General features: G+C 42.0%; 2 protein-coding genes across 2 annotated transcripts in view; one reads left to right on the top strand and one right to left on the bottom strand.

The window, feature by feature from the left end:
* LOC135473093 (uncharacterized) overlaps positions 1-5699 on the top strand; it is a 39426-nt gene extending 33727 nt beyond the window's left edge. Inside the window, exons 7-8 of the mRNA XM_064752904.1 lie at positions 1912-2050; positions 2447-5699. Of these exons, the coding sequence (XP_064608974.1) occupies positions 1912-2050; positions 2447-2876 (569 nt within the window). The 3' untranslated portion in view covers positions 2877-5699. The remainder of the gene's footprint in view (positions 1-1911; positions 2051-2446) is intronic.
* A 1490-nt stretch (positions 5700-7189) lies between these two features.
* On the bottom strand, positions 7190-14002 carry LOC135473716 (ficolin-1-A-like). Its single transcript, XM_064753581.1, has 5 exons — positions 13999-14002; positions 13700-13848; positions 13000-13096; positions 11512-11688; positions 7190-7440 (listed from the first exon to the last, which is right to left on the bottom strand). Exons 2-5 carry the CDS (start codon positions 13748-13750, stop codon positions 7190-7192), a joined length of 576 nt encoding a protein of 191 aa, XP_064609651.1. The 5' UTR covers positions 13751-13848; positions 13999-14002.
* Between the last annotated feature and the right edge of the window lie 11249 nt (positions 14003-25251).

Raw genomic sequence — 25251 nt, 5'->3', positions numbered from 1 at the left:
AAGTGTTGGTCTACAGAACGTTTTGTCCTATTATGAATGGTAAGTGTTGGTCTACAGAGCGTTTTGTCCTATTGTGAATGGTAAGTGTTGGTCTACAGAGCATTTTGTCTTATTGTAAATGGTAAGTGTTGGTCTACAGAGCATTTTGTCTTATTGTGAATGGTAAGTGTTGGTCTACAGATCGTTTTGACCTATTATGAATGGTAAGTGTTTGTCTACAGAGCGTTTTGTCCTATTATGAATGGTAAGTGTTTGTCTACAGAGCGTTTTGTCCTATTGTGAATGGTAAGTGTTGGTCTACAGAGCATTTTGTCCTATTATGAATGCTAAGTGTTGGTCTACAGAGAATTTTGTCCTATTATGAATGGTAAGTGTTGGTCTACAGAGCATTTTGTCCTATTGTGAATGGTAAGTGTTGGTCTACAGAGCGTTTTGTCCTATTGTGAATGGTAAGTGTTGGTCTACAGAGCATTTTGTCTTATTGTGAATGGTAAGTGTTGGTCTTCAGAGCATTTTGTCTTATTGTGAATGGTAAGTGTTGGTCTACAGAGCATTTTGTCCTATTGTGAATGGTAAGTGTTGGTCTACAGAGCATTTTGTCCTATTGTGAATGGTAAGTGTTGGTCTACAGAGCGTTTTGTCCTATTATGAATGGTAAGTGTTGGTCTACAGAGCATTTTGTCCTATTGTGAATGGTAAGTGTTGGTCTACAGAGCGTTTTGTCCTATTGTGAATGGTAAGTGTTGGTCTACAGAGCATTTTGTCCTATTGTGAATGGTAAGTGTTGGTCTACAGAGCATTTTGTCCTTTTGTAAATGGTAAGTGTTGGTCTACAGAGCATTTTGTCCTATTGTGAATGCTAAGTGTTCGCCTACTGTGCATTTTGTCCTATTGTGAATGGTAAGTGTTGGTCTACAGAGCGTTTTGTCCTATTGTGAATGGTAAGTGTTGGTCTACAGAGCGTTTTGTCCTATTGTGAATGTTAAGTGTTGCTCTACAGAGCGTTTTGTCCTATTATGAATGGTAAGTGTTGGTCTACAGAGCGTTTTGTCCTATTGTGAATGGTAAGTGTTGGTCTACAGAGCGTTTTGTCCTATTGTGAATGGTAAGTGTTGGTCTACAGAGCATTTTGTCCTATTGTGAATGGTAAGTGTTGGTCAACAGAGCATTTTGTCCTATTGTGAATAGTAAGTGTTGGTCTACAGAGCATTTTGTCCTATTGTGAATGGTAAGTGTTGGTCTACAGAGCATTTTGTCTTATTGTGAATGGTAAGTGTTGGTCTACAGAGCGTTTTGTCCTATTATGAATGGTAAGTGTTGGTCTACAGAGCGTTTTGTGAATGGTAAGTGTTGGTCTACAGAGCGTTTTGTCCTATTGTGAAAGGTAAGTGTTGGTCTACAGAGCATTTTGTCTTATTGTGAATGGTAAGTGTTGGTCTACAGAGCGTTTTGTCCTATTGTGAATGGTAAGTGTTGGTCTACAGAGCGTTTTGTCCTATTGTGAATGGTAAGTGTTGGTTTACAGAGCATTTTGTCTTATTATGAATGGTAAGTGTTGGTCTACAGAGCGTTTTGTCCTATTGTGAATGGTAAGTGTTGGTCTACAGAGCGTTTTGTCCTATTGTGAATGGTAAGTGTTGGTCTACAGAGCGTTTTGTCCTATTGTGAATGGTAATATTTGTGTTATCCTGAAACTGTGATTACTGTACCTATTCCACTTCATTGAGAAGTAAATGAAATTGTAGGTATAACATTATAGGTGAAGATAGCTCTCGAAATGCGCGTTCTACTTACTGATCTGTAATGTTAAAGTAAACCCCTGTTGCTGGCACCGAACATTCAAACATGACGATCGATATGGCTGAGCTAATAAGTCAACACACGACGTAAAATTTGATGCTTACATTGCAGATCTTGGGGAGGACTTGGAATGTGTACAAGACCCCAATGTGACTGTGTCGGAAGCTTGTAACAACGACTACAGCGAAGCAACGTACGAGTTAGAGACACCAGAGCTATCATTCCAAGACAAGCGTATTATCATGTGCAAGTAAGTGCACCGGCAGAGATCTTTAAAAAAGGGATATAATGAGCAAGTCTTCCCTCTCCAGTCTTTGCCCTGTACATTTCTGGATAATACCTCATACAATAGGTCTGCTTGTTTCAATATTTCTAGTATAGCTTATGAAACTTGTGTGAACTTTTGAAATTGTACTGTTTACTAAAATTGTTATTTGCACATTTTGCCTTAGTTGACACCGTATTCAGCTAACTTTGGTTTAGCCTGTCTGATTTAATCTTTCCCATGGCTTGTTTTCCTTCAGCCGGTTTTGTCAGGTAACTTGCGAAGGTCAATCCGGTTTCTCCCACGCCGTCATATAAGTGAAACATTCTTCAACACACCAATCAGTCAATCAATCAGTCATTTAATGTCTTTTTGCTTCAGAGCAACTGCTGAACTGTTGCGATGCGAACAGCAAGCGTACACATCATGTACTGATCAAGTGAAAACGGCCTACAACAACTACAATGTGGCAGTTTTACCGAGCTGGTGTAAGCAAGTGGCAGGTATCTCTTCTGAATTTGATGAGTTGCCAGTTGAGAAAACAACAAAGAAAGTAAGAAAAACCACAAAGAAAATCAAAAACTATAAAAAACCTAAAACAACGACTCTAACCGAAAGAGTTACCATGACGGAGAGCCTGACTGATGTTAAAACATTCACGACAGAATTGCCTGCCACGGCCGATGTCTCCCAAACACTGTCGCCACCGGAATTCATGCCAGCTTACACGACGGATAACGGCCAGCAAGCGTTGCGGACTATCCCCTCTCTGGCTCTTCTTCTGATTGGCGCTGCTCTGATCTTCACGTGACCAATGAGCTTTCAATGAACAAAGAGTTTTCTCCCCATGTCACAGCTATTATCCAATCCTCGTCACCCTCAACGTATTTATTCCATCTCGTCACATCAGGTGTACATTATCCTGGGAATCCACTAGGTGCCAGAGAGACCGTTATTTATACATTCCTTGTCTTGCCGCTGAGGTATGATAGATCCCTGAAATCTACAAGATCGGCAACCCTAGTTATCTGCCCCTGACGAGAAGCCGTTGAATATGCCCTCGAACGAGAAGAGACACCCTTCCACTGCGGGTGTTAATTAAATCCCCAAGAGATATAAGATGAGGTTTATAAACTGAAAAACATGACCTCAACACCACTTTCCTGTCAAGGTAAATTCTGGTCCTATATTCATTTGGGTTGGCTGATCTGTCTCCTGTAAAGGATGTGGCCTCGGGTGGAATCAGCCACGTCTCATTATTTCCACCATGTGTCCGTATTGACAAGCAAATGACTTCTTTGGAGAATAACAATGTGACGACGTCGACGACTATGATGATAACGGGGATGGTGTTCTCGGCGACAGGTTCTGAAAATGGTGTGATTAGAGATGTTTATATGGTGCCGAGAGGTTCTGAAGGTAGTGTGGTTAGAGATGTTGATATGACGCCGACAGGCCCTAAAAGTGGTGTGGTTAGAGACTTTGATATGGCGGCGACAGACCCTGAAAATGGTGTGGTTACAGATGTTGATATGACAGTGACAGGCCCTGAAAGTGGTGTGGTTGAAGATGTTGATGTGGCACCGACAGAAATGTATATATGACGATGTGGTCAGTGCTGTTAATATGGAGGTGACACGCCCTGAAAGTGGCGTGGTTAGAGATGTTGATATGACAGTGACGGGCCCTGAAAATGGTGTGGTTAGATATGTTGATATGACGGCGACAGGCCCTGAAAGTGGTGAGGTTAGAGATGTTGATATGACGGCGACAGACCCTGAAAATGGTGTGACTGGAGAAGTTGATGTGGCGCCGACAGGCCCTGAAAGTGGTGTGGTTAGACATGTTGATATGACGGCGACAGCCCTGAAAGTGGTGTGGTTAGAGATGTTGATATGACGGCGACAGACCCTGAAAGTGGGGTGTTTAGACATGTTGATATGACGGCGACAGACCCTGAAAGTGGCGTGGTTAGAGATGTTGATATAACAGCGACAGGCCCTGAAAGTGGTGTGGTTAGAGACGTTGATATGAAGGCGACAGGCCCTGAAAGTGGTGAGGTTAGAGATGTTGATATGGTGGCGACAGCCTTCGACCGTGAGTTGTTCTATGCTATGTCACTGTGTCACGGATAGAGACGGAGTTCTTCAGTAGCGCTGCTGTAGAATCAGCCTGTGCTTATATGGTAATATAGGTTATTTTAACATTGATATGTTGGTCTCTTTTCAGACGATGGTGATAATTAAACATGTTGCCGTGTTTGCATCATATCGCTGATGTAAATATGACTGCGTGGGTATCTGATATCAATGGCCCGTTCTTCTACATGTACCATGTATTTACTTTTCAATTTGGGTATATAAATAGTGACCACTCCGTCCATATTTAGCGAAAATAATTTGTTTCCATCGTCCATCTTACGTCTGTTTTCATTTTATATGACTACAACACAAAGTAGACAACGTTCCTGACAACTTGATGAACGCTGTAAAAAATCCTGATGGCAAATTGTCACATACGCAAGTAAATATTTTAGAAATATACGAATAAATTCAGTTTTATTGGTTGGTCCCAATTTTTGTGTACTTTATATCCCATTGTCATCCAGAACGTGACCCTTGCCTTTATCTCATCTCAACAGTATTTTAAGTTGATGATTTCATGTGCACATTGTTCGGCTTGTATATGTATAGGCTTTTTGTATATACCCTAGGATGCATATAGATGCGTATATGCTTTTACCGTTTGTATATAAATTGTTGGGAGGTTGGGTGGGATGGTGTGGGTGGGTGGGGTTTTGTTGGGGCTCCGTGGCCGAGAGGTGATCGAGGTAGATTCTCTCGAGTGCGATCGCACTGAGTTTAATTCCAGCTTATGCAGACTTCCTACCCTATCCGTGAGATTGTCAGCCATGGCCACCGTCGTTTAACATCAGTCAAATAAATCAGTAGATATAAATTGCTGGATTGTACAGCGCTATAACATCACATCGATTGGAATCAACAATTTAAGGTTTGACAAGATGTGAGTGAACTTTGACATTTGAATACCCTCCCTGAAATGTTCTTAGCGAGAAAAGGCAATTAAAGAGAAATGCCTGTGTTCGATTCTCGTGGAAAGTTTGGATTAAAAGTACAAAAAATTTCAAACGAACAGTGTCTAGTTCATGTTGATTTGCATCTCTATGGTTTCTCACTTCTGCTGGACTGATATACACACATATGGCATTCTAGTGTCTAAACCTACGCGAGGCTTTTCTATTCTGTGCTTGTACATGGCGAAGATTACATAGATTGTGAAGATCACATAGAAGGTTAATATCACATAGATGGTGAAGATCACATAGATGGTGAAGATCACATAAATGGTGGAATTCACCGTACATCCGTACCGCCAGAACTTTCAACATTAAAATTTTTTCCGGATTCCATAACATGGTCTTAAATGTAAATATACTAAGCACAGATCTGTTATATGTATATTTAATTGAACTGAGATTGATCAATGAATATGACGACGAAATATCATTTGTGTACATCCGTCAGTAAATAAATCAAGAATGTAAATGTTCAATATTAATGTTGTTTATTTTATTTATAAAGCTGTTTGTAATTAATATGGTACACAGAATAAGATGACCCTTTTCCTCAATTTTCTTTTTTCTTACTTCATTAACTTTTGCACGGAAAAACACCTCGACCGGATACATACATGGTGGTACACTGACGTGCGACTGTAGAAGTCATCGTCGTGTCGCTCGACGATGGAACAAAACGAAGGGAGCGAACGTACGAAGCTATGTGACGAAGTGGTACGAACTGAGGAACATCGTGCCATCGGCTCGTGCCATCGGCTCGTGCCATCGTTCCAACTCTTCGTGACGTCGGCCCCTCGCTTCGTGCCTTTGTCATCGTATCGCTTTGTGCTATGGTCCCATGATGGATACATCATCAATTCTGCTTTTGATTGCACATTATCCAGTAAGTAGATGTTAAACATAGCGTAGATAGGAAAGAGAATATAATCTGAACGAGTGAAATAAAATGTTGCCAGTGTTTAATATACAGTGCTAAATGTGAAGCAGATGGGGTAGAAATCAGGCCTAACGACAACGAGAATCACCATTTAAAAGTAGGTATATAGCTTACTGTCCACACCTTTATTTAATATATAATTTTGTAGATAAGGCAAAATAATATATAATCACGCAGTTTTACACTTTCCCATCACAAAAATCTCACTATCCACAAATCCATGAAGACTTGAATCAGTTGAAAATCTCAGAACATGAAAAAAGAAAATTATGGCATATGACAAAAATTACCCAAAAAAGATCGAAAGACAGATGTTATATTTTCGTACATCAAAAGTAACCACGCTCCTGTGGCGCCTTAACTGCATGGCTATTGTACAAACAAAAAGACAAATGGCCGCGTTAACAACATCTCAGATGTTTTGATTGGATGATAGTGGGACTTGTATTTTGATTGACATTGTCCCTTAGCCTTCCCAAGGACGATATAAGAGTATTGGATTGAACATAAGCTCATGGAACATTATATTTGACATCACATGGGAGGTGTTTGACTTTTGACACAGATTGGCCATAGTTTTTTATTTTCCAAATCTTTGCGCACACAAAAAGGTGTCAGATTGTGGATGGTACTTCACTGAGAGAAGAATTTGAATACAGGTCAGCGTATGAAATGTTCCTTCCAACTGATTTTGTAATAATCTGCCATATCTAGGATCGCTCGGAAATACTGTTATTATGGTTTTCGCTTGATTAAAACCAAAACGTCATGGTTGAATTATGTGCAATTTTGATATGGCTACTGATTTTGGATCCTTAGAATTAATGTGGTGGTGGTAATGTGATAAAACCAATCTGTGGTCATTTGAACTTTTAAGGCAATAAATCGTGAATAGATTTTAATGGTTTTAAATTTTCAATAATCTCAAAAATTCGTTTTCTGGATCCGGCTCTGTGAAACTTTAAAAAATGTGTTACGGAGAACGTTTTTAGAGTCAGTGGTCCTGGCGGCATAACTGTTTTATTCAGAAACCTGACGTTACGCTCGTGATGCATAACCTATCAAGCTCAGTCCGAAATCAGATCGCCGATTACTTGACAGGTCTGAACTTCATCTCAGAAAACTTGAGGGAGTAGCCGTTGCCCTTCCAGCCGCTCCAGATGATGCCGTTGGCGAAGGCGGCGTTCTCAATGTTCTGTAAGCGGTACACCCCATTCAGATGGACGGCGTGACAATGGTTGAACCACCAGCCCCCATTGTACGAGTTTGCGCAAATGATTTTATCACCATAGTCCTTCGTGGAAAACGTGTGGTTACTGTGAATAGGAGCGAAGGTGTCCCCTGCGACAAAGAGAAAAGAACATACATGGCATCAGTTTAAGCTCCTTATCAAATAGACAATTCATTTGGTTAACGTGGTAACAGTTTTGACTTGAATCAGATAATTTATGAGAGCTGCAAAAATTGTCTGAATTAAGTCACCGCTATTCTCCACACTGAATGAACAGATTACCGATTAACTTATGGATGTATCCACGGTTTGAACCTTCCTACCAAGACAGGTGGGTAGACATACTGGTGTTATAACTGACCAGATTACCGATTAGGGGATGGATGTATCCACGATTTGAACCTTCCTACCAAGACAGGTGGGTAGACATACTGGTGTTATAACTGACCAGATTAGGGGATGGATGTATCCACGGTTTGAACCTTCCTACCAAGACAGGTGGGTAGACATACTGGTGTTATAACTGACCAGATTACCGATTAGGGGATGGATGTATCCACGATTTGAACCTTCCTACCAAGACAGGTGGGTAGACATACTGGTGTTATAACTGACCAGATTACCGATTAGGGGATGGATGTATCCACGGTTTGAACCTTCCTACCAAGACAGGTGGGTAGACATACTGGTGTTATAACTGACCAGATTACCGATTAGGGGATGGATGTATCCACGATTTGAACCTTCCTATCTAGACATGTAGATAGACATACTGGTGTTATAACTGACCAGATTACCGATTAGGGGATGGATGTATCCACGGTTTGAACCTCCCTATCTAGACATGTAGATAGACATACTGGTGTTATAACTGACCAGATTAGAGGATGGATGTATCCACGGTTTGAACCTTCCTACCATGACAGGTGGGTAGACATACTGGTGTTATAACTGACCAGATTACCGATTAGGGTATGGATGTATCCACGGTTTGAACCACCCTATCTAGACATGTGGATAGACATACTGGTGTTATAACTGACCAGATTACCGATTAGGGGATAGATGTATCCACGGTTTGAATCTTCCTATCAAGACATGTGGATAGACATACTGGCGTTATAACTGACCAGATTACCGATTAGGGGATGGATGTATCCACGGTTTGAATCTTCCTATCAAGACAGGTGGGTAGACATACTGGTGTTATAACTGACCAGATTACCGATTAACTGATGGATATATCCACGGTTTGAACCTTCCTATCTAGACATGTAGATAGACATACTGGTGTTATAACTGACCAGATTACCGATTAGGGGATGGATGTATCCACGGTTTGAACCTTCCTACCAAGACAGGTGGGTAGACATACTGGTGTTATAACTGACCAGATTACCTATTAGGGGATGGATGTATCCACGGTTTGAACTTTCCCATCAAGACAGGAGGGTAGACATACTGGTGTTATAACTGACCAGATTACCTATTAGGGGATGGATGTATCCACGGTTTGAACTTTCCCATCAAGACAGGAGGGTAGACATACTGGTGTTATAACAGGTCAGATTAACTGATGGATGTATCCACGATTTGAGCTTTCCTGCCAAGACAGGTGGGTAGACATACTGGTGTTATAACTGACCAGATTACCGATTAGGGGATGGATGTATCCACGGTTTGAACCTTCCTACCAAGACAGGTGGGTAGACATACTGGTGTTATAACTGACCAGATTACCGATTAGGGGATGGATGTATCCACGGTTTGAACCTTCCTACCAAGACAGGTGGGTAGACATACTGGTGTTATAACTGACCAGATTACTGATTAACTTATGGATGTATCCACGGTTTGAACCACCCTATCTAGACAGGTGGGTAGACATACTGGTGTTATAACTGACCAGATTACTGATTAGGGTATGGATGTATCCACGGTTTGAACCTTCCTACCAAGACAGGAGGGTAGACATACTGGTGTTATAACTGACCAGATTACTGATTAACTTATGGATGTATCCACGGTTTGAACCTTCCTACCAAGACAGGAGGGTAGACATACTGGTGTTATAACTGACCAGATTACCGATTAGGGTATGGATGTATCCACGGTTTGAACCTTCCTATCTAGACATGTAGATAGACATACTGGTGTTATAACTGACCAGATTACTTATTAGGGGATGGATGTATCCACGGTTTGAACCTTCCTACCAAGACAGGAGGGTAGACATACTGGTGTTATAACTGACCAGATTACTGATTAACTTATGGATGTATCCACGGTTTGAACCACCCTATCTAGACATGTGGATAGACATACTGGTGTTATAACTGACCAGATTACTGATTAACTTATGGATGTATCCACGGTTTGAACCTTCCTATCAAGACATAGGATACCGATTAACTGATGGATGTATCCACGGTTTGAACCTTTATATTACGACAGGAGAGTAGACACACGTGTTATAAGTCAACAGATTACCGATAACCGAACTGATGTCATGTAGTCCCTAGTTACCCGCTGCATCTGTTGAAGCTTTCCTCAGACGGATGGCAACTGATATGGGATTACTTGATAGGAGACTTGAGATAGGAGACTTGAGATAGGAGACTTGAGATAGGAGACTTGAGATAGGAGACTTGAGATAGAAGAGAGTGCATAAAACGTCACATGTCTATCTTAATCCCATTTCTACTAGATAAATACGGCGTGAGAGGGGACCGACGTAAATCTATAGTTCTGACAGACAGTACTGTAGCTGAGGCATCACAACAGCTGTCAGTTACTCAACAACCCCATCCTCGCACATTGTACACTAGTTGATCTATTTATTTGATTGGTGTTTTACTTCGTACTCAAGAATATTTCACTTATACGACGGTCACCAGCATTGTCGTGGGAGGAAACCGGGCGAAGCCCGGGGGAAACCCACGACTATCAGCAAGCTGCTGGCAGACCGTACAGTAGTTGAGGCGCCAGAGTTGTCAGTCACACGGCGACCACACCCTCATAGACATGAACAGGCCAGAACAGGTGTCGATAACACGACGACTACAAAGAGGTTACCTTAATTAATGCAGCAGAGCAGTTGTCAGTCACACAAGGACCACACCCTTGCACACAGTACGTAGCTGAGGCACCAGAAAAGATGTCTATACCCTAGTAGACAGTACCGTAGTTAAGGCGCCATAGCAGCTGTCAGTCATGTGACGACCACACCCTTGCACATGGTGCCGTAGCTGAGGCACCAGAGAAAATGTCTATACCGTCGCAGAGAGCACGATAGTTAAGGCGCCAGAGCAGCTGTCAGTCATATGACGACCACACCCTTGCATACAGTGCCGTAGCTGAGGCGCCAGAGCAGCTGTCAGTCATACGACGACCACACCCTTACACACGGTACCGTAGCTGAGGCGCCAGAGCAGCTGTCAGTCATACGACGATCACACCATTGCAGTAAGGTAGCTGAGGCACCAGAGAAGATGTCTATACTCTTGCAGACGGTATCCTAGCTGAGGCGCCAAAGCAGCTGTCAGCCAGACGGCGATCACATCCCGGCAGTAACGTAGTTGATGCGCAAGGAAAGATGTCAGTCACACCATGACCACGCCCTCGCAGACAGTACCGTAGTTATGGCGCCAGAGCAGATGTCAGTCAGACGGCGATCACACCCTCGCAGTAACGTAACTAATGCGCAAGAGAAGATATCAGCCACACCATGACCACACCCTCCGAGACAGTACCGTAGCTGAGGCACTAGAGCAACTGTCAGTCACACGACGACCACAGACGGTACCGTGGCTGAGGTACCAGAGCAGATGTCAATCACACGGCGACCAGGCCCTCGCAGTAACGTACCTGATGCGCAAGAGAGGATGTCAGTCATACGATGACCACACCCTCACAGATGGTACCGAAGCTGAGGTAACAGAGCAGATGTCAGACGACCAGGCCCCTTACAGACGGTACAGTAGATGCGCAAGAGCACGTGTCAGCACGACAACTTCACACGCGATACCGTAGCTGAGAAACCAGAGCAATCACGCTACAACCACTTCCTTGATCGCTGGGCATTGCTGAGAGCAAACTAGCACACGTTACCGTTACCATACACGTTGACTCCCCAACCCGTGGTAAAGCCACAGTAAGTTTACATTATGTGTAGTACTTACTGACGAGGGGAATCTTGCTTCCGGTGAAACCAGACAACGTCAGTCTGTAGTCGTCCATCGGCCCGGCCACAGAAAACTGACTGTACTTCGCAAATGCTTTGTTAAACTCGAAGTCTTCTAAATCCACGCGCAGATGGTACTTGCCCTGTGACGTCAGCATGTAAAGTTTGTAATTACCTAAGAAACGCAAAAGAATATAAGTTTATATAACAACATTGTTACGTCTACCTGGTTATGTAGCGAAGTCTAGCTTGATTATTGCTTTAACATACGATAGTATAGGTGTAGCCTAATTATCGTATTACCCCCCGATACTCCGGTACGATAATCTTCCCCTATTCACTACGCTAACATACGATAAGATACAGTGTAGGTGTATCCTAATCATCGTACTAGCCTACGATACTCAGGTACGATAATGTTCCCCTATTCACTACACTAACATACGATGCGATACAGTGTAGGTGTAGCCTAATCATCGTACTAGCCTACGATGCTCCGGTACGATAATCTTCCCCTATTCACTACACTAACATACGATAAGATACAGTGTAGGTGTAGCCTAATCATCGTATTAGCGTACGATACTCAGGTACGATAATGTACCCCTATTCACTACACTAACATACGATGCGATACAGTGTAGGTGTAGCCTAATCATCGTATTAGCCTACGATACTCCTGTACGATAATCTTCCCTATTCACTACACTAACATACGATGCGATACAGTATAGGTGTAGCCTAATCATCGTATTAGCGTACGATACTCCTGTACGATAATGTACCCCTATTCACTACACTAACATACGATGCGATACAGTGTAGGTGTAGCCTAATCATCGTATTAGCCTACGATGCTCCGGTACGATAATCTTCCCCTATTCACTACACTAACATACGATAAGACACAGTATAGGTGTAGCCTAATCATCGTATTAGCGTACGATACCCCTGTACGATAATGTACCCCTATTCACTACACTAACATACGATACGATACAGTGTAGGTGTAGCCTAATCATCGTACTAGCCTACGATGCTCCGATACGATAATCTTCCCCTATTCACTACACTAACATACGATAAGATACAGTATAGGTGTAGCCTAATCATCGTACTAGCCTACGATGCTCCGGTACGATAATCTTCCCCTATTCACTACACTAACATACGATGCGATACAGTGAAGGTGTAGCCTAATCATCGTACTAGCCTACGATGCTCCGGTACGATAATCTTCCCCTATTCACTACACTAACATACGATAAGATACAGTATAGGTGTAGCCTAATCATCGTATTAGCGTACGATACTCCTGTACGATAATGTACCCCTATTCACTACACTAACATACGATACGATACAGTGTAGGTGTAGCCTAATCATCGTATTAGCCTACGATACTCCGGTACGATAATCTTCCCCTATTCAATAGACTAACATGTGCTACCATACAGTAGGTCTTTCATTTTTGCGACTGTTTTACCAAGCCAGAATTCCTTCTCGCGATTGCCGAATCCATTCTCGTAAGCCGTCCAGTTTCTGTTGAAATCTTCCGTTCCGTCTATACGCCTCTGGAAAACCTGGTCGAGGAAGACAAGTTACTGTTACAATTGTGCCTGTTTGTTTGTTTGTTTTCATCAGGTTAAAGCTCAAGGAAGACAAGGTACTGTCACAGTTGTGTCTGTTCGGTTGTTTTCATCAGGTTAAAGCTCGAGGAAGATAAATTACCGTCACAGTTGTGTCTGTTTGCTTGTTTTCATCAGGTTAAACCTCGAGGAAGACAAGCTACTGTGAAAATGGTGTCTGTTTGCTTGTTTTCATCAGGTTAAAGCTCGAGGAAGACAAGCTACTGTGAAAATGGTGTCTGCTTGTTTTCATCTGCTTAAAGCTAAAGGAAGGCAAGATTCTGTCACAGTGATGTCTGTTTTCTTCTTTTCATCGGATGATAGATCCTTTTCTATGTTCTTTTCTATATTAATTCAGTCACTTTGAACATTGATTGACTGACAGATGAACTTCGTGGTTTACGCCGTTCTCAGAGATACGCCACTTATATAAAGGCGGTCAGATTTATACAGGATGGGAGGGGGGGTGGATGGATGGTTCGATACCCCAAGTGGCAAGTTTAATACATATGTTAAAAAAAGTCAGTGTGTATGTAGCTATGGCTAGGAGTCGCTCACCAACCAGCCTCCCCCGTCCGTGGTCATGTCACAGTACACCGGGAAGGACATCTCCGTGCCCTGGGGGTAGATTAGATAGACCCCGTTCTTCCTCTGTCCAGCATTCCTCAGGTCCACGCAGTCCCGGGGAGGGAGGCCACACGATTTACCTGAAACAAGGGAAACAAGAAACAACGGATGTGACATATCAGAGATAACAGCCTACTCATAATGAATACAGAATAAGGTACCCAGCACCTTCATGTTAGTTTTGGGTATTTCTTATCCTTCCTAAGCTGATTAAGTCACCAGCTTCTCACATGTGTTATGTTGTCCGTGTGCCGTGAGCTGATCAAGTCACCAGCTTCTCACATGTGTGTTATGTTGTCCGTGTGTCGTGAGCTGATCAAGTCACCAGCATCTCACATGTGTTATGTTGTTCGTGTGTCGTAAGCTGATCAAGTCACCAGCTTCTCACATGTGTGTTATGTTGTCCGTGTGTCGTGAGCTGATCAAGTCACCAGCTTCTCACATGTGTGTTATGTTGTCCGTGTGTCGTGAGCTGATCAAGTCACCAGCTTCTCACATGTGAGTTATGTTGTCCGTGTGTCGTGAACTGATTAAGTCAACAGCATCTCGCATGTGTTATGTTGTCCGCTGATCAAGTCACCAGCTTCTCACATGTGTGTTATGTTGTCCGTGTGTCGTGAGCTGATCAAGTCACCAGCTTCTCACATTTGTTATGTTGTCCGTGTGTCGTGAGCTGATCAAGTCACCAGCATCTCGCATGTGTTATGTTGTCCGCTGATCAAGTTCTCACATGTGTGTTATGTTGTCCGTGTGTCGTGAGCTGATCAAGTCACCAGCATCTCACATATGTTATGTTGTCCGCTGATCAAGTCACCAGCTTCTCACATGTGTGTTATGTTGTCCGTGTGTCGTGAGCTGATCAAGTCACCAGCATCTCACATGTGTTATGTTGTCCGTGTGTCGTAAGCTGATCAAGTCACCACCTTCTTACATGTGTGTTATGTTGTCCGTGTGTCGTGAGCTGATCAAGTCACCAGATTCTTACATGTTATGTTGTCCGTGTGTTGTAAGCCGATCAAGTCAAGAGCGTCTCACATGTGTTATGTTGTTCCTGTCTTGACCTGATCTCCGCTTCGACGGTGATAGCTTCAGGGTCAGTCCTGGACCGGGTCAGACCCAAGATATTAAAAGAGGAAGTTGTAGCCTCCTTGCTTGGCGTTCAGCATTAACGGGATAGTGCAACGACCGATTTACCCGTATCAGTATAATGGCTGCGTAATGTATGTATGTGTGTGTGTTGCCGGGGGAGGGGGGGGGGAGGTTAAGTCGTCTCAGTGAAGCAGCACTAAATAAAAGATCGGAGGGAATCCGTTCTGCAACAAGGAGGCACATTACATGCACTCTAAGGAAACCTTCATTGTCATACGAATGAAAAATTGTTAAGTAGGACCTTAAACTAACACTCACCCACTCATTCGTGACCAGATCAAGTCACCAACTTATCATGTGTGTTATTTTGCATGTGTCTCTACTTGCAGGCTAATGAATGTTCCCTGCTGTATTTCGTTAACACATTCGAATTTTTTAACTCCCCACCTATTCAGTCTTTCAAAGTTAATGCGGACATCCCACTTATAACTTTTCCTTGTCCTGGCCGTATTTTCAGAATGTTTCCTCCAACATTCTATATGTCCGCTAACATCTGCTGCGACGATGCTGCTGTACAGCCGGATTTAGAATCTTCTTTGTCACTTGTTTACATCATTTCACTGTTCTCACCACGGTACCGTTGGCTGTTACACGTACACTAAGTATACAAGTGTAGATTAGCGTGTAGACGCAGCTGAGCACGGATTGGTATGTCAAAAGCGAAATGTTACACCTACATTCCAATACCCACGTACAACAGCTAAAACAATCACATGTCTAGTTTATTTGAGGCAGTTAATTCAGCCTTCTGTGTCAACAATGCTTTGAAGTCACACCGCAACCCATTGGCGAGAAAACATGAATAAAAACAGTCCAATTTAAATGGATCCAATGTATGTTGTGAAATACAAGCCAATATAAGTAGAAACGATGAGCTGGTACGACGACTAGCAAGTAGCCAGGTTTACATGAGTTAGTCAGTGAGTCAGACAGTCACAACGACTGATGCTAGGCATAGTGTTTGCACATGATACATTATGATTCATCGAGGGTGGATAAATCTGAATTGTTTGCCTTTTAAACTCTTTTCTGTAGTTATGGAAGCTAAGCAGCCTTTATCAAGCAATGATTATGTGCAGTTCGCCATGGCGTTCGACCTGGCGCCATTGATGGTTCTAAGGAGGTGACTGGAAACATTGCCACCTAAACACTGTCTCTTTGTCCCCACTGGCAAAAAGGTCAGGGTTATAGGCGAATACCTAAACGATGAAAATTTATAGCTAGGCTCAAGCAACTTCTCTGAATTAACAAACGCCCTTTGCCTTCTTGGATTATTGATTGGATGGATTGTGAAGTGATTGATTGATTGGACAAAAGGTGAATATAATGCAACTGATTGTAAAAAAATGTGAGCTATTCTTTCCGTAGAGGGAATCTATATGAAGATCTTTTGTATGCAATTTGGTATGCAGTTTGGTCATCCCAACAGAAATATCATGCAGATTAAAATGCGTTGGATAATTCGTGATTCTGATAGCGGACATCACAGCTAGTTTGATTAAATGAAGATTGGACACTCTAAACCAAGATAAGCCATGCATTAAGAACCTTGTCCTCACAGGTACTGGCTTCCTTGAATCTGGGATGAACGCCGGCATATTCCTAGATACCCCTGTTGAGTTCAGTGGCGCATATCTACGTAATAATGAAAGAGTTATGCTCGACACTGGACAGTCATCTTACAACGTATATATAAACGTGTACTTCGTCTTATGACGTCATACAGAGCTTTTAATAATCAATGAATTATTGAGTTTCTTGTCAGTCGTGCTGACGTTCCTGTTCAGTAGTCAGCTAATGAGAGAGCACGGTGATCAGTACCACGATCTCATCAGCAAGTCAAAATCACACGAGCAACTCCCTTTATCACTGATTGACTACATGACTTCATTAGCGCACATATAATCTGTCCACTTTATGGATATGCATAAGCTCCAGTCTTTAAGATGTCCTCCGAGACAACGAAGTGAGTGTGTTATGGGAGCTTTATACAAGTCCACACATGTCAAGGTTAATCGTCATTGATCAAAAGAAGTTCAACCAAAGCTTTGTCCCTCTGAGACTATATGGCACAGTTATAGTACAGCAACTGACTTCTCGTACAGATCTAAAATTAGAGGGCCTGCGTATAAATATTTCATAGATTCTTTCCTAATTTTGTCTCTGAAAGTCCATCCATAACTGTAGGTAATGACAGATATTTGTTCCGTAAGCGGTAAGCAGTTATACTCCTATACCCTCTGTATGCACGAGTATAAGCAACTAAACCCTAATACATTCTGTATGCACGAGTATAAGCAGCTATACCCTCATCCCCTCTGTAAGTGAGAGTATGAGCAGTTATACTCCTATACCCTCTGTATGCGCGAGTTATAAGCAACTATGCCCTTATACACTCTGTATGCACGAGCATAAGCAGCTATACCCTGCACGAGCATAAACAGCTACTCCTCATACCCTCTGCATGCAAGAACACAAGCATACAATTTGTTTCAAAATCCACATAGAGAGCTATACCCTCATACCTCTGTATGCACAAATGTAAGCGGCTATACTCTCATACCCTTTGTATGCACGTACATAAGCAGCTATGCCCTCATACCCTCTGTATGCAAGTACATAAGCAGATATGCCCTCATACCCTCCGTGTGCATGAACATAAGCAGCTATACCCTCATACTCTGTATGCACGAACATAACCAGCTATATTCCGATACCCTCTGTATGCAAGTACATAAGCAACTATGCTCTCATACCCTCCGTGTGCATGAACATAAGCAGCTATACCCTCATACTCTGTATGCACGAACATAACCAGCTATATTCCGATACCCTCTGTATGCAAGTACATAAGCAGCTATGCCCTCATACCTCCGTGTGCACGAGCATAAGCAGCTATACCTTCATACCCTCTGTGTGCACGAACATAAGCAGCTATACCCCCATTCCTCCGTATGCACGAACATAAGCAACAATACCCTCATACCCTCTGTATGCACGAGTATAAGCAGCCATATCCCCACACCCTCCGTGTGCACGAGCATAAGCAGCTATAGCCCCTTACCCTCCGTGTGCACGAGCATAAGCAACTATAAACTCATGCGTTTGTATGCACGAGTATAAGCAGCAATAACCTCTTACACTCTGTATGCACGAATATAAGCAGCTATGCCCTCATGCTCTCTGTATGCACGAACATAAGCAACAATACCCTCATACCCCCCGTGTGCACGAGTATAAGCAGCTATACCTTCATACTTTTGTGTGCACGAGTATAAGCAGCTATACCTTCATACTTTTGTGTGCACGAGTATAAGCAACTATACCTTCATTCCCTCTGTGTGCACAAACATAAGCAGCTATACCCCCATACCCTCTGTATGCACGAACATAAGTAGCTATATCCCTATACCCTCCGTGTGCACGAGTATAAGCAGCTATACCCTCATACTCTCTGGCATCTCTCACAGGAGTCATGTATCTATCATTTAGACACTATTAAATTATTAACCACGGACTGGAATTATTAACAACTATATTATAACTCTTAATACGCTAACGACTATATAAAACACTGAAATAGACAAAATAAGTTAACGGTTTATTGTGTACAAATAAAGTGCATTTAGTCACGACTTGGATATTTTCAGCGAACAGCCTTTAATTATGACTTAGCCCATGGCACTTCTGCGCAGTTCAGATATCTCTGTCCAGTCGTTGTTCTGCCGTATCTAGCTAGATGCCATGTATTCTAACACAATTACAAGCGAGGCAGTTTGGGTCAAGGTTCGTGAGGTAAAGTTATCCAATGGAAAATAATCAAATGATTCAATCTTCCCATGGCATGGACCGTTTGATAAAGGTAGAATACATATCTATATACGAAGTCTCTGACTTGATAACATGAAGATCAAAAAGTTTCTCGTCTTACATCAGTGTAAGTACAAACAAACGTAACATTTTGAGCCGAATACTTTTCGGTCATTATGTCTGGCCAAATACACATGCCCATGTAGCGGTACATAGACGTGCAAACTATTTCCCACGGTTGTGACATTTTGTTTTGTATAAAGCAAACTATTTCCCACGGTTGTGGCATTTTGTTTTGTACTCAGCAAACTATTTCCCACGGTTGTGGCATTTTGTTTTGTACTCAGCAAACTATTTCCCAAGGTTGTGGCATTTTGCCTTGTACTCAGCAAACCATTTCCCAAGGTTGTGGCATTTTTGACTCATACAGCAAACTATTTTCCACCTTCATGGCATTTTTGTCGTGCACAACATACAAGCTGTCAATGACTGGTTTCCTATCACACAAATTCTGATCCGTTTTCCAGACGTGAAAAGGTGATTCTAATAGAGACAATGCGTCTACTGCCTTTCCGACGCATACACTTGCATGCATTTCTGAGCGACTTTATACCGCCATTGAAAAATGTTGATGGCCAGGCTGTTTGAAAATGTCCTCTATGCAAAATTTAAACAAAAGCACGAATCACGTGGAATAATCAACTTATATCAGTTATCTTCAGGTAGGCCCGTTTGGTTTCTCCTCAGATATTTCACGATGCCATCACAAAACGATACATTTGGGTCAACAATGCCATCCAACACGCAAAATAACGTTTGGTGTGTGAGTCAGTGCTTAAAGTTGAAGGTAGTACTTAACAATGCTTCAGTCAAATGACGACGAAGGTGTCCTTAGGGTGCATGTACATGTAAGGTGTTTCCTTGTTGCAGGACGGATTTCCACCGCTCGTTTGTCTAGTGCTGCTTCACTGAGATGAGTTACTGAAGAAAAATAAGCCGCCTCACTCAAGCCATTAGCCCGATACGGGTCAACCTGTCGTTGCACTATCCCCTTAACGCTAAAGGCCAAGCGACGAAACTACAACTTTCTCCTTTAAAGTCTTAGTTGTGACCCGACTCTGGATTCATTACGGATCTACCGCCTCAGAAGAGGACACTCTACCAGCTGAGCCATGAGGGTCGGTCAGAGTAACGTTGACAGTGATATTATGTATATCAAATATACTACTGTCAACGCACATGTATAGACACGTAAGCGGAGATGTGAAGGTCAAACCATATACGTATTAATTACAACAATATGGTGCTTAATTGGTAATTCCAATAAGATTTTCCTTTAACGTTCTGGGCGAAACTCAAGTGTAGTCATGTACTGTATTATCCGAAATGTACTAACAGTTTGTAACATAGTTTGTTCTGTGGCTGTTTTCAAGAACTAATTGTATTTGATGATTTCACGCCGAAAAATCGCAGCTTGTGAACATTGCAAGCCAATATATTTGTATTATAATTAAAATAAATGTGCAAAAGTAAGTTATATATGAAGTTACCTATACAAAATTATATATGCAATTCCCGTCACATACATTTGCAAGACATGCATTCTAACTTTTTCAGCTGTTTTTTTTTCATTTGTTTTGTTTTGTTTTACTATTTCAAAAATTAAAATGTATTATATTTTCAGTAAGTACATTCGAAGATTAAACCATTCTAGTGTGCCACGAGTAACTTACCAAGAAAAGTGTCGGTGCACTGAAAACCCAAGGCTTCCTGGAGATGGGAAAACAAAATGACGCCAAACGCCAACCGGACGCCGAACAGCATGGTGAAAGTCGGTACAGGATAGCGTCTTCCACAAAGCAAAACTACCATCAAGATCTAATGTCCGCTTTGTCCGAAAAGCACCAGGTACTTTTATATACACGTCCGAGGAGTTTCTTGGTCACTAGTCTACAATGTACATCCAGGAATTCAGCCGGAAATGACCCGTGTACAGATTGTCGTATAATTCTGAAAATGTCTAATGGACCAATGACGGAGTTCTGGCTGAACAAAAAAAAAAAAAAAAGAAATCCTGACAGATCGTTTCCAGACTTTAAGTCAGATCGTCCTGGGAGCCGTGAGATTGGCGGCGTGACTCTGGTGCAACACGAAAATGTAATTAACGATGACAATTAAAGCTCGCCCAGTCCCCGTTAAGATGATGTTTTAAATACGGTGGCCCGATACGCACCGGTCACGGCTGAGTGATTTACATAATGCATTCATCCAGGTACGTATACGCATGACTGAACAATGTCCACCATGTAATCCTATATATATACTTTGCCCTTAAATCAAGAGTTGAATTAGAAATTCACAAGGGCAAAACATCGCACAATGCATATAGTCAAAGACAGGTTTTCGGTGTCACTGGAATGCAGTGATGAATTAGCCAACTTACTCTTATAATCATGTTATTTATTTCATATTATGAATGTATTTGTGTGTGCACGCGTGTGCATACGGTGTGAGTTGAAGTTCAGCTCATGCTGGCTCCCGCAGCAATGGTCGTGGGTTTCCCCCGGACTCTACCCGGTTTCTTCCCATCATAATGATGACCGCCGCCGTATAAGTGAAATTTACTTCAGTACGGCCTAAAACACCAGTCAGATAAATAAATAATACTTTTTATTACTATATACGTCTGTGAGACAAATAATTTCATTTCACAGACGAATCTATTATCGATATATTTTAAACTTGAAGTTATTAGCAAAGGACTTGAAATGGTAAGGCGAAGAATCGGCCCGAATGCTAGAAACTGTGCACCTTAAGAAGCGAAACTGACTATAGCTGTGAGTGACAGCCACTGACACACTCGTAAGGCTGCTACTTTCTTAAGTTCTGTTTTACTCTTCTTTTCCTGCTATATGGCAAGCATGTGACATATAAAGCTCTAAACAAGCACTGAAGCCATGCTTTGGTCAAACAAAGCGAAAAATGGTATCCTACTCTAGTGCACTAAATTATAGCTAACCCCTAGAATGAATTTTATTTAACAAATATTCTAGGGCATAATCTTCTTCATTCGGCATAGCAACATAACCTTGGTTTTATTGTTCCTTTTCATATATCCTTTAACCCCATCAACTCGTTAGTTCACACGTCAGCACCAATTCCATCAACTCGTTAGTTCACTGTACTATGAAGGTTGCGCGACAGACTATGGCAGAAACACGGGTTTTAAACTAGCCAAACTATGACAAAACTGTTCACATTATTCCCTTTACATATGAAGACAAACGTTAACCAAAACGAGATTTTGACAACACCTAGATATATACATATGTTTCAGCAAAATTATTTTTCTGGCGGGAAAGACGTGGCCCAGTGGCCTAAAAATTCCCGTCCTCGAGTTCGCCCATTACACCCCATGTCATGTAGGTTGTTCTAGATTCTGCATGAAAATGCCTCAAAGCCTGCATTGTGGGGTAGTACTATGGACCTGAAAACAGAGTTAGTGAGTGTTTAGGGTTTAACGTCGAACTTAACAATTTTTCAGTCATATGACGACGAAGAGTACCTTAGAGTGCGCGTCTCCTTGTTGCAGGACGGATTTCCGCCTCTCATTTATCTAGCGCTGCTTCAATGAGACGACTTACCGAAGGCAAGTAAGCCGCCCCGCCCCAGCCATTATACTGATACGGATCAACCAGTCGTTGCACTATCCCCTTAATTCTGAACGCCAACAGAAGAAGCTACAACTTCCTCTTTTAAGGCCTTAGGTGTGACCCGATCCAGGATTGAATCTACCACCCCCGACGCGTACGCTCTACCAGACATGAAAATACAGTTATGTATGACCTTTACTATACCTTTACCTGTTAGGCAATTCATAAGCTAGTGTTTATACTGTGAATATATCATATCGCGGATAACACTCATGTATACATGTATGAGTGATTCTAGAGTGTACAAGCCATTAAAAGACATTAAACGAAATAAATAAACGTATTGGAGTGTACTTATATCCTTGATAGAATATCAGCTGACCTGTGAATCAACAGTTCGATAATGCATCTATACAATAATCTTTACCGTCATATCAGTAGAATGTTGTATCAGAGATACGCAGACCAGGTACAACTTAACAATATCCTTCTTATTTTAACAAGCATATGTAATTTCATTGACAAAAGTGGCTATATATAATCTACATACATGTTTAATATACAACGTGATATACATACACCAGAAGTGAGGACATGTGTATTTGACATTACATGTGTTATATATAGACGGTCATGCAGATGATATGTAGGGATATCAGAGATCGTGCATGTAAAGGCTATATGTGGACCTAAGTGGGAAATATCTATGCATGTAGAGGGGAAGTGTCAAGAAGGGGCTCGCCTTTGCTGGGTCAAAACCCCTGGTTACTTGTATGACAGGACATAAAGACTTGGAACATTCATTGCTGGCGCTCAACGGTTTTCCTGAATGTGCAGTTTAGTATAAAATAAGACAGGGTTTTCTGCAGTTTATTTTTTCTTTCACCATGTATGTGTTTATTTAGTTTGATTTTTCTTTAGCGCCGTACTCAAGAATATTTCACTTTTAATGATTCATGTAAGATATTGGTATGGTAGTCGTATGTGGGAAGATCTGTCAGCAGCCTGCGGGTGGTCGTGGGTTTTCCCCTGGCTTTGCCCGCTGTCACAAAGCTGGCCGTTGGCAACTTACTGACGACCATTACCAGGTGTGAAGTAGACACTATGTGAAGTACAGTGTAGAAAACATGTTGTACTCAACGAGCGGGAGGCTGCACCATCAACCTCAGGCACGAGTGTCGTCGACCGCGTATTGTCACCATGGCTCCATACACGAACAAGAGTGTAAATCTATTAACTCCCTACCCATGACCTGGATCGAACCCGAACGGCATGTGTCAGCAATTGGAAGTTGTAGACGTTGCACCGCTGAGCCATGCTAGTCCCACTCACATAATATATACATCAAACGTGTGGGAGTTCTACAAAATGACCTGTTAGACAACGAAATTCAAAAGAAATTCAAAGTTGGCACAATAAGACATTTATCTACAAACACATGGGGTAAACCCTGGCCATCCCAGGTAGCTTCTCGTCAGCGTATTGCACATTGATCAAAGTAGAAAATAAAATGTACCCATATAAAGCAGTATGCGTATATCCCAACCCAACATATAAAGCAGTGTACATATATCCCAAGTCCCTGTATAAAGCAACATACGTATCTCTCAAATCCCCCATATAAAGCAGCATACATATATCTCAAATCTCCATATAAAGCACCATACAAATTTCCCCCGTACAGCACCAGCAGCATACATATATACCAACCCACCATATAAAGCAACATACATATGTCCCACCCCACCCCACCGATACAAAGCACCATACACATATCCCACCACACCCCCCATATAAAGCAGCATACATAAATCCCAAACCCAGATGTAAAGCAGCATGCATATATCCCAAATCTCCATATAAAGCAAAATACATATATTCCAACCCTCGAATATAAAGCAGCATAAATAAATACCAATCCCCCATATAACGCAGTATATGTATATCCCAAATTCCTATATAAAGCTGCAGCGTACGTATATCCCAACCCTCCATATAAAGCAGCATGCATATATCCCAAATCCCTATATGAAGCAGGATACATATATCCCAAACCCTCAAATAAAGCAGCATACATAAATACCAACCTCCATATAAAGCAGCATATATATATATATCCTAAATCCCCATGTAAAGCAGCATACGCATATCCCAAATATATATTCATATTCCTTGAAAATAACATGAAGCTTGAAACTGCAGAAGGCGTTCTTTTTTATTTTTTTCCAATGTAAATTCTCCTCACGTGGGGATTTTTCTCTATTTCTTTTCTCTATTATCTCTATTTTCTCTATTACAGAAAAGTATTTTTTCATTTTTTTTAATGATACATTTTTGATATAGGATTTACAAATATCTTATTTCTAGCCAATTATTACATTGTCGCTCAGACACACATGACACATTCCGTTAGGGACAGCACGCCTATGCGTGATGAAAATACAGTACGCTCAGGCACACACAGCATATTCCGTTAGGGACAGCACGCCTATGCGTGATGAAAATACAGTACGCTCAGACACACACAGCACACTCCGTTAGAGACAGTACGCCTATGTGTAATGACAATACAGTACGCTAGACACACACAGCACACTCCGTTAGAGACAGTACGCCTATGTATAATGACACTACAGTCGGCTCAGACACACACAGCACACTCCGTTAGAGACAGTACGCCTATGTATAATGACAATACAGTACGCTCAGACACACACAGCACACTCCGTTAGAGACAGTACGCCTATGTATAATGACACTACAGTCGGCTCAGACACACACAGCACACTCCGTTAGGGACAGCACGCCTATGTGTAATGACAATACAGTACGCTTGACACACACAGCACACTCCGTTAGAGACAGTACGCC

The sequence above is a fragment of the Liolophura sinensis genome, chromosome 8 (genome assembly GCF_032854445.1).
Source record: "Liolophura sinensis isolate JHLJ2023 chromosome 8, CUHK_Ljap_v2, whole genome shotgun sequence".
NCBI classification, from domain to species: domain Eukaryota; kingdom Metazoa; phylum Mollusca; class Polyplacophora; order Chitonida; family Chitonidae; genus Liolophura; species Liolophura sinensis.
The sequence above is the reverse complement of the archived record's forward strand: the minus strand, read 5'-3'. Positions and strand labels throughout refer to the sequence as shown.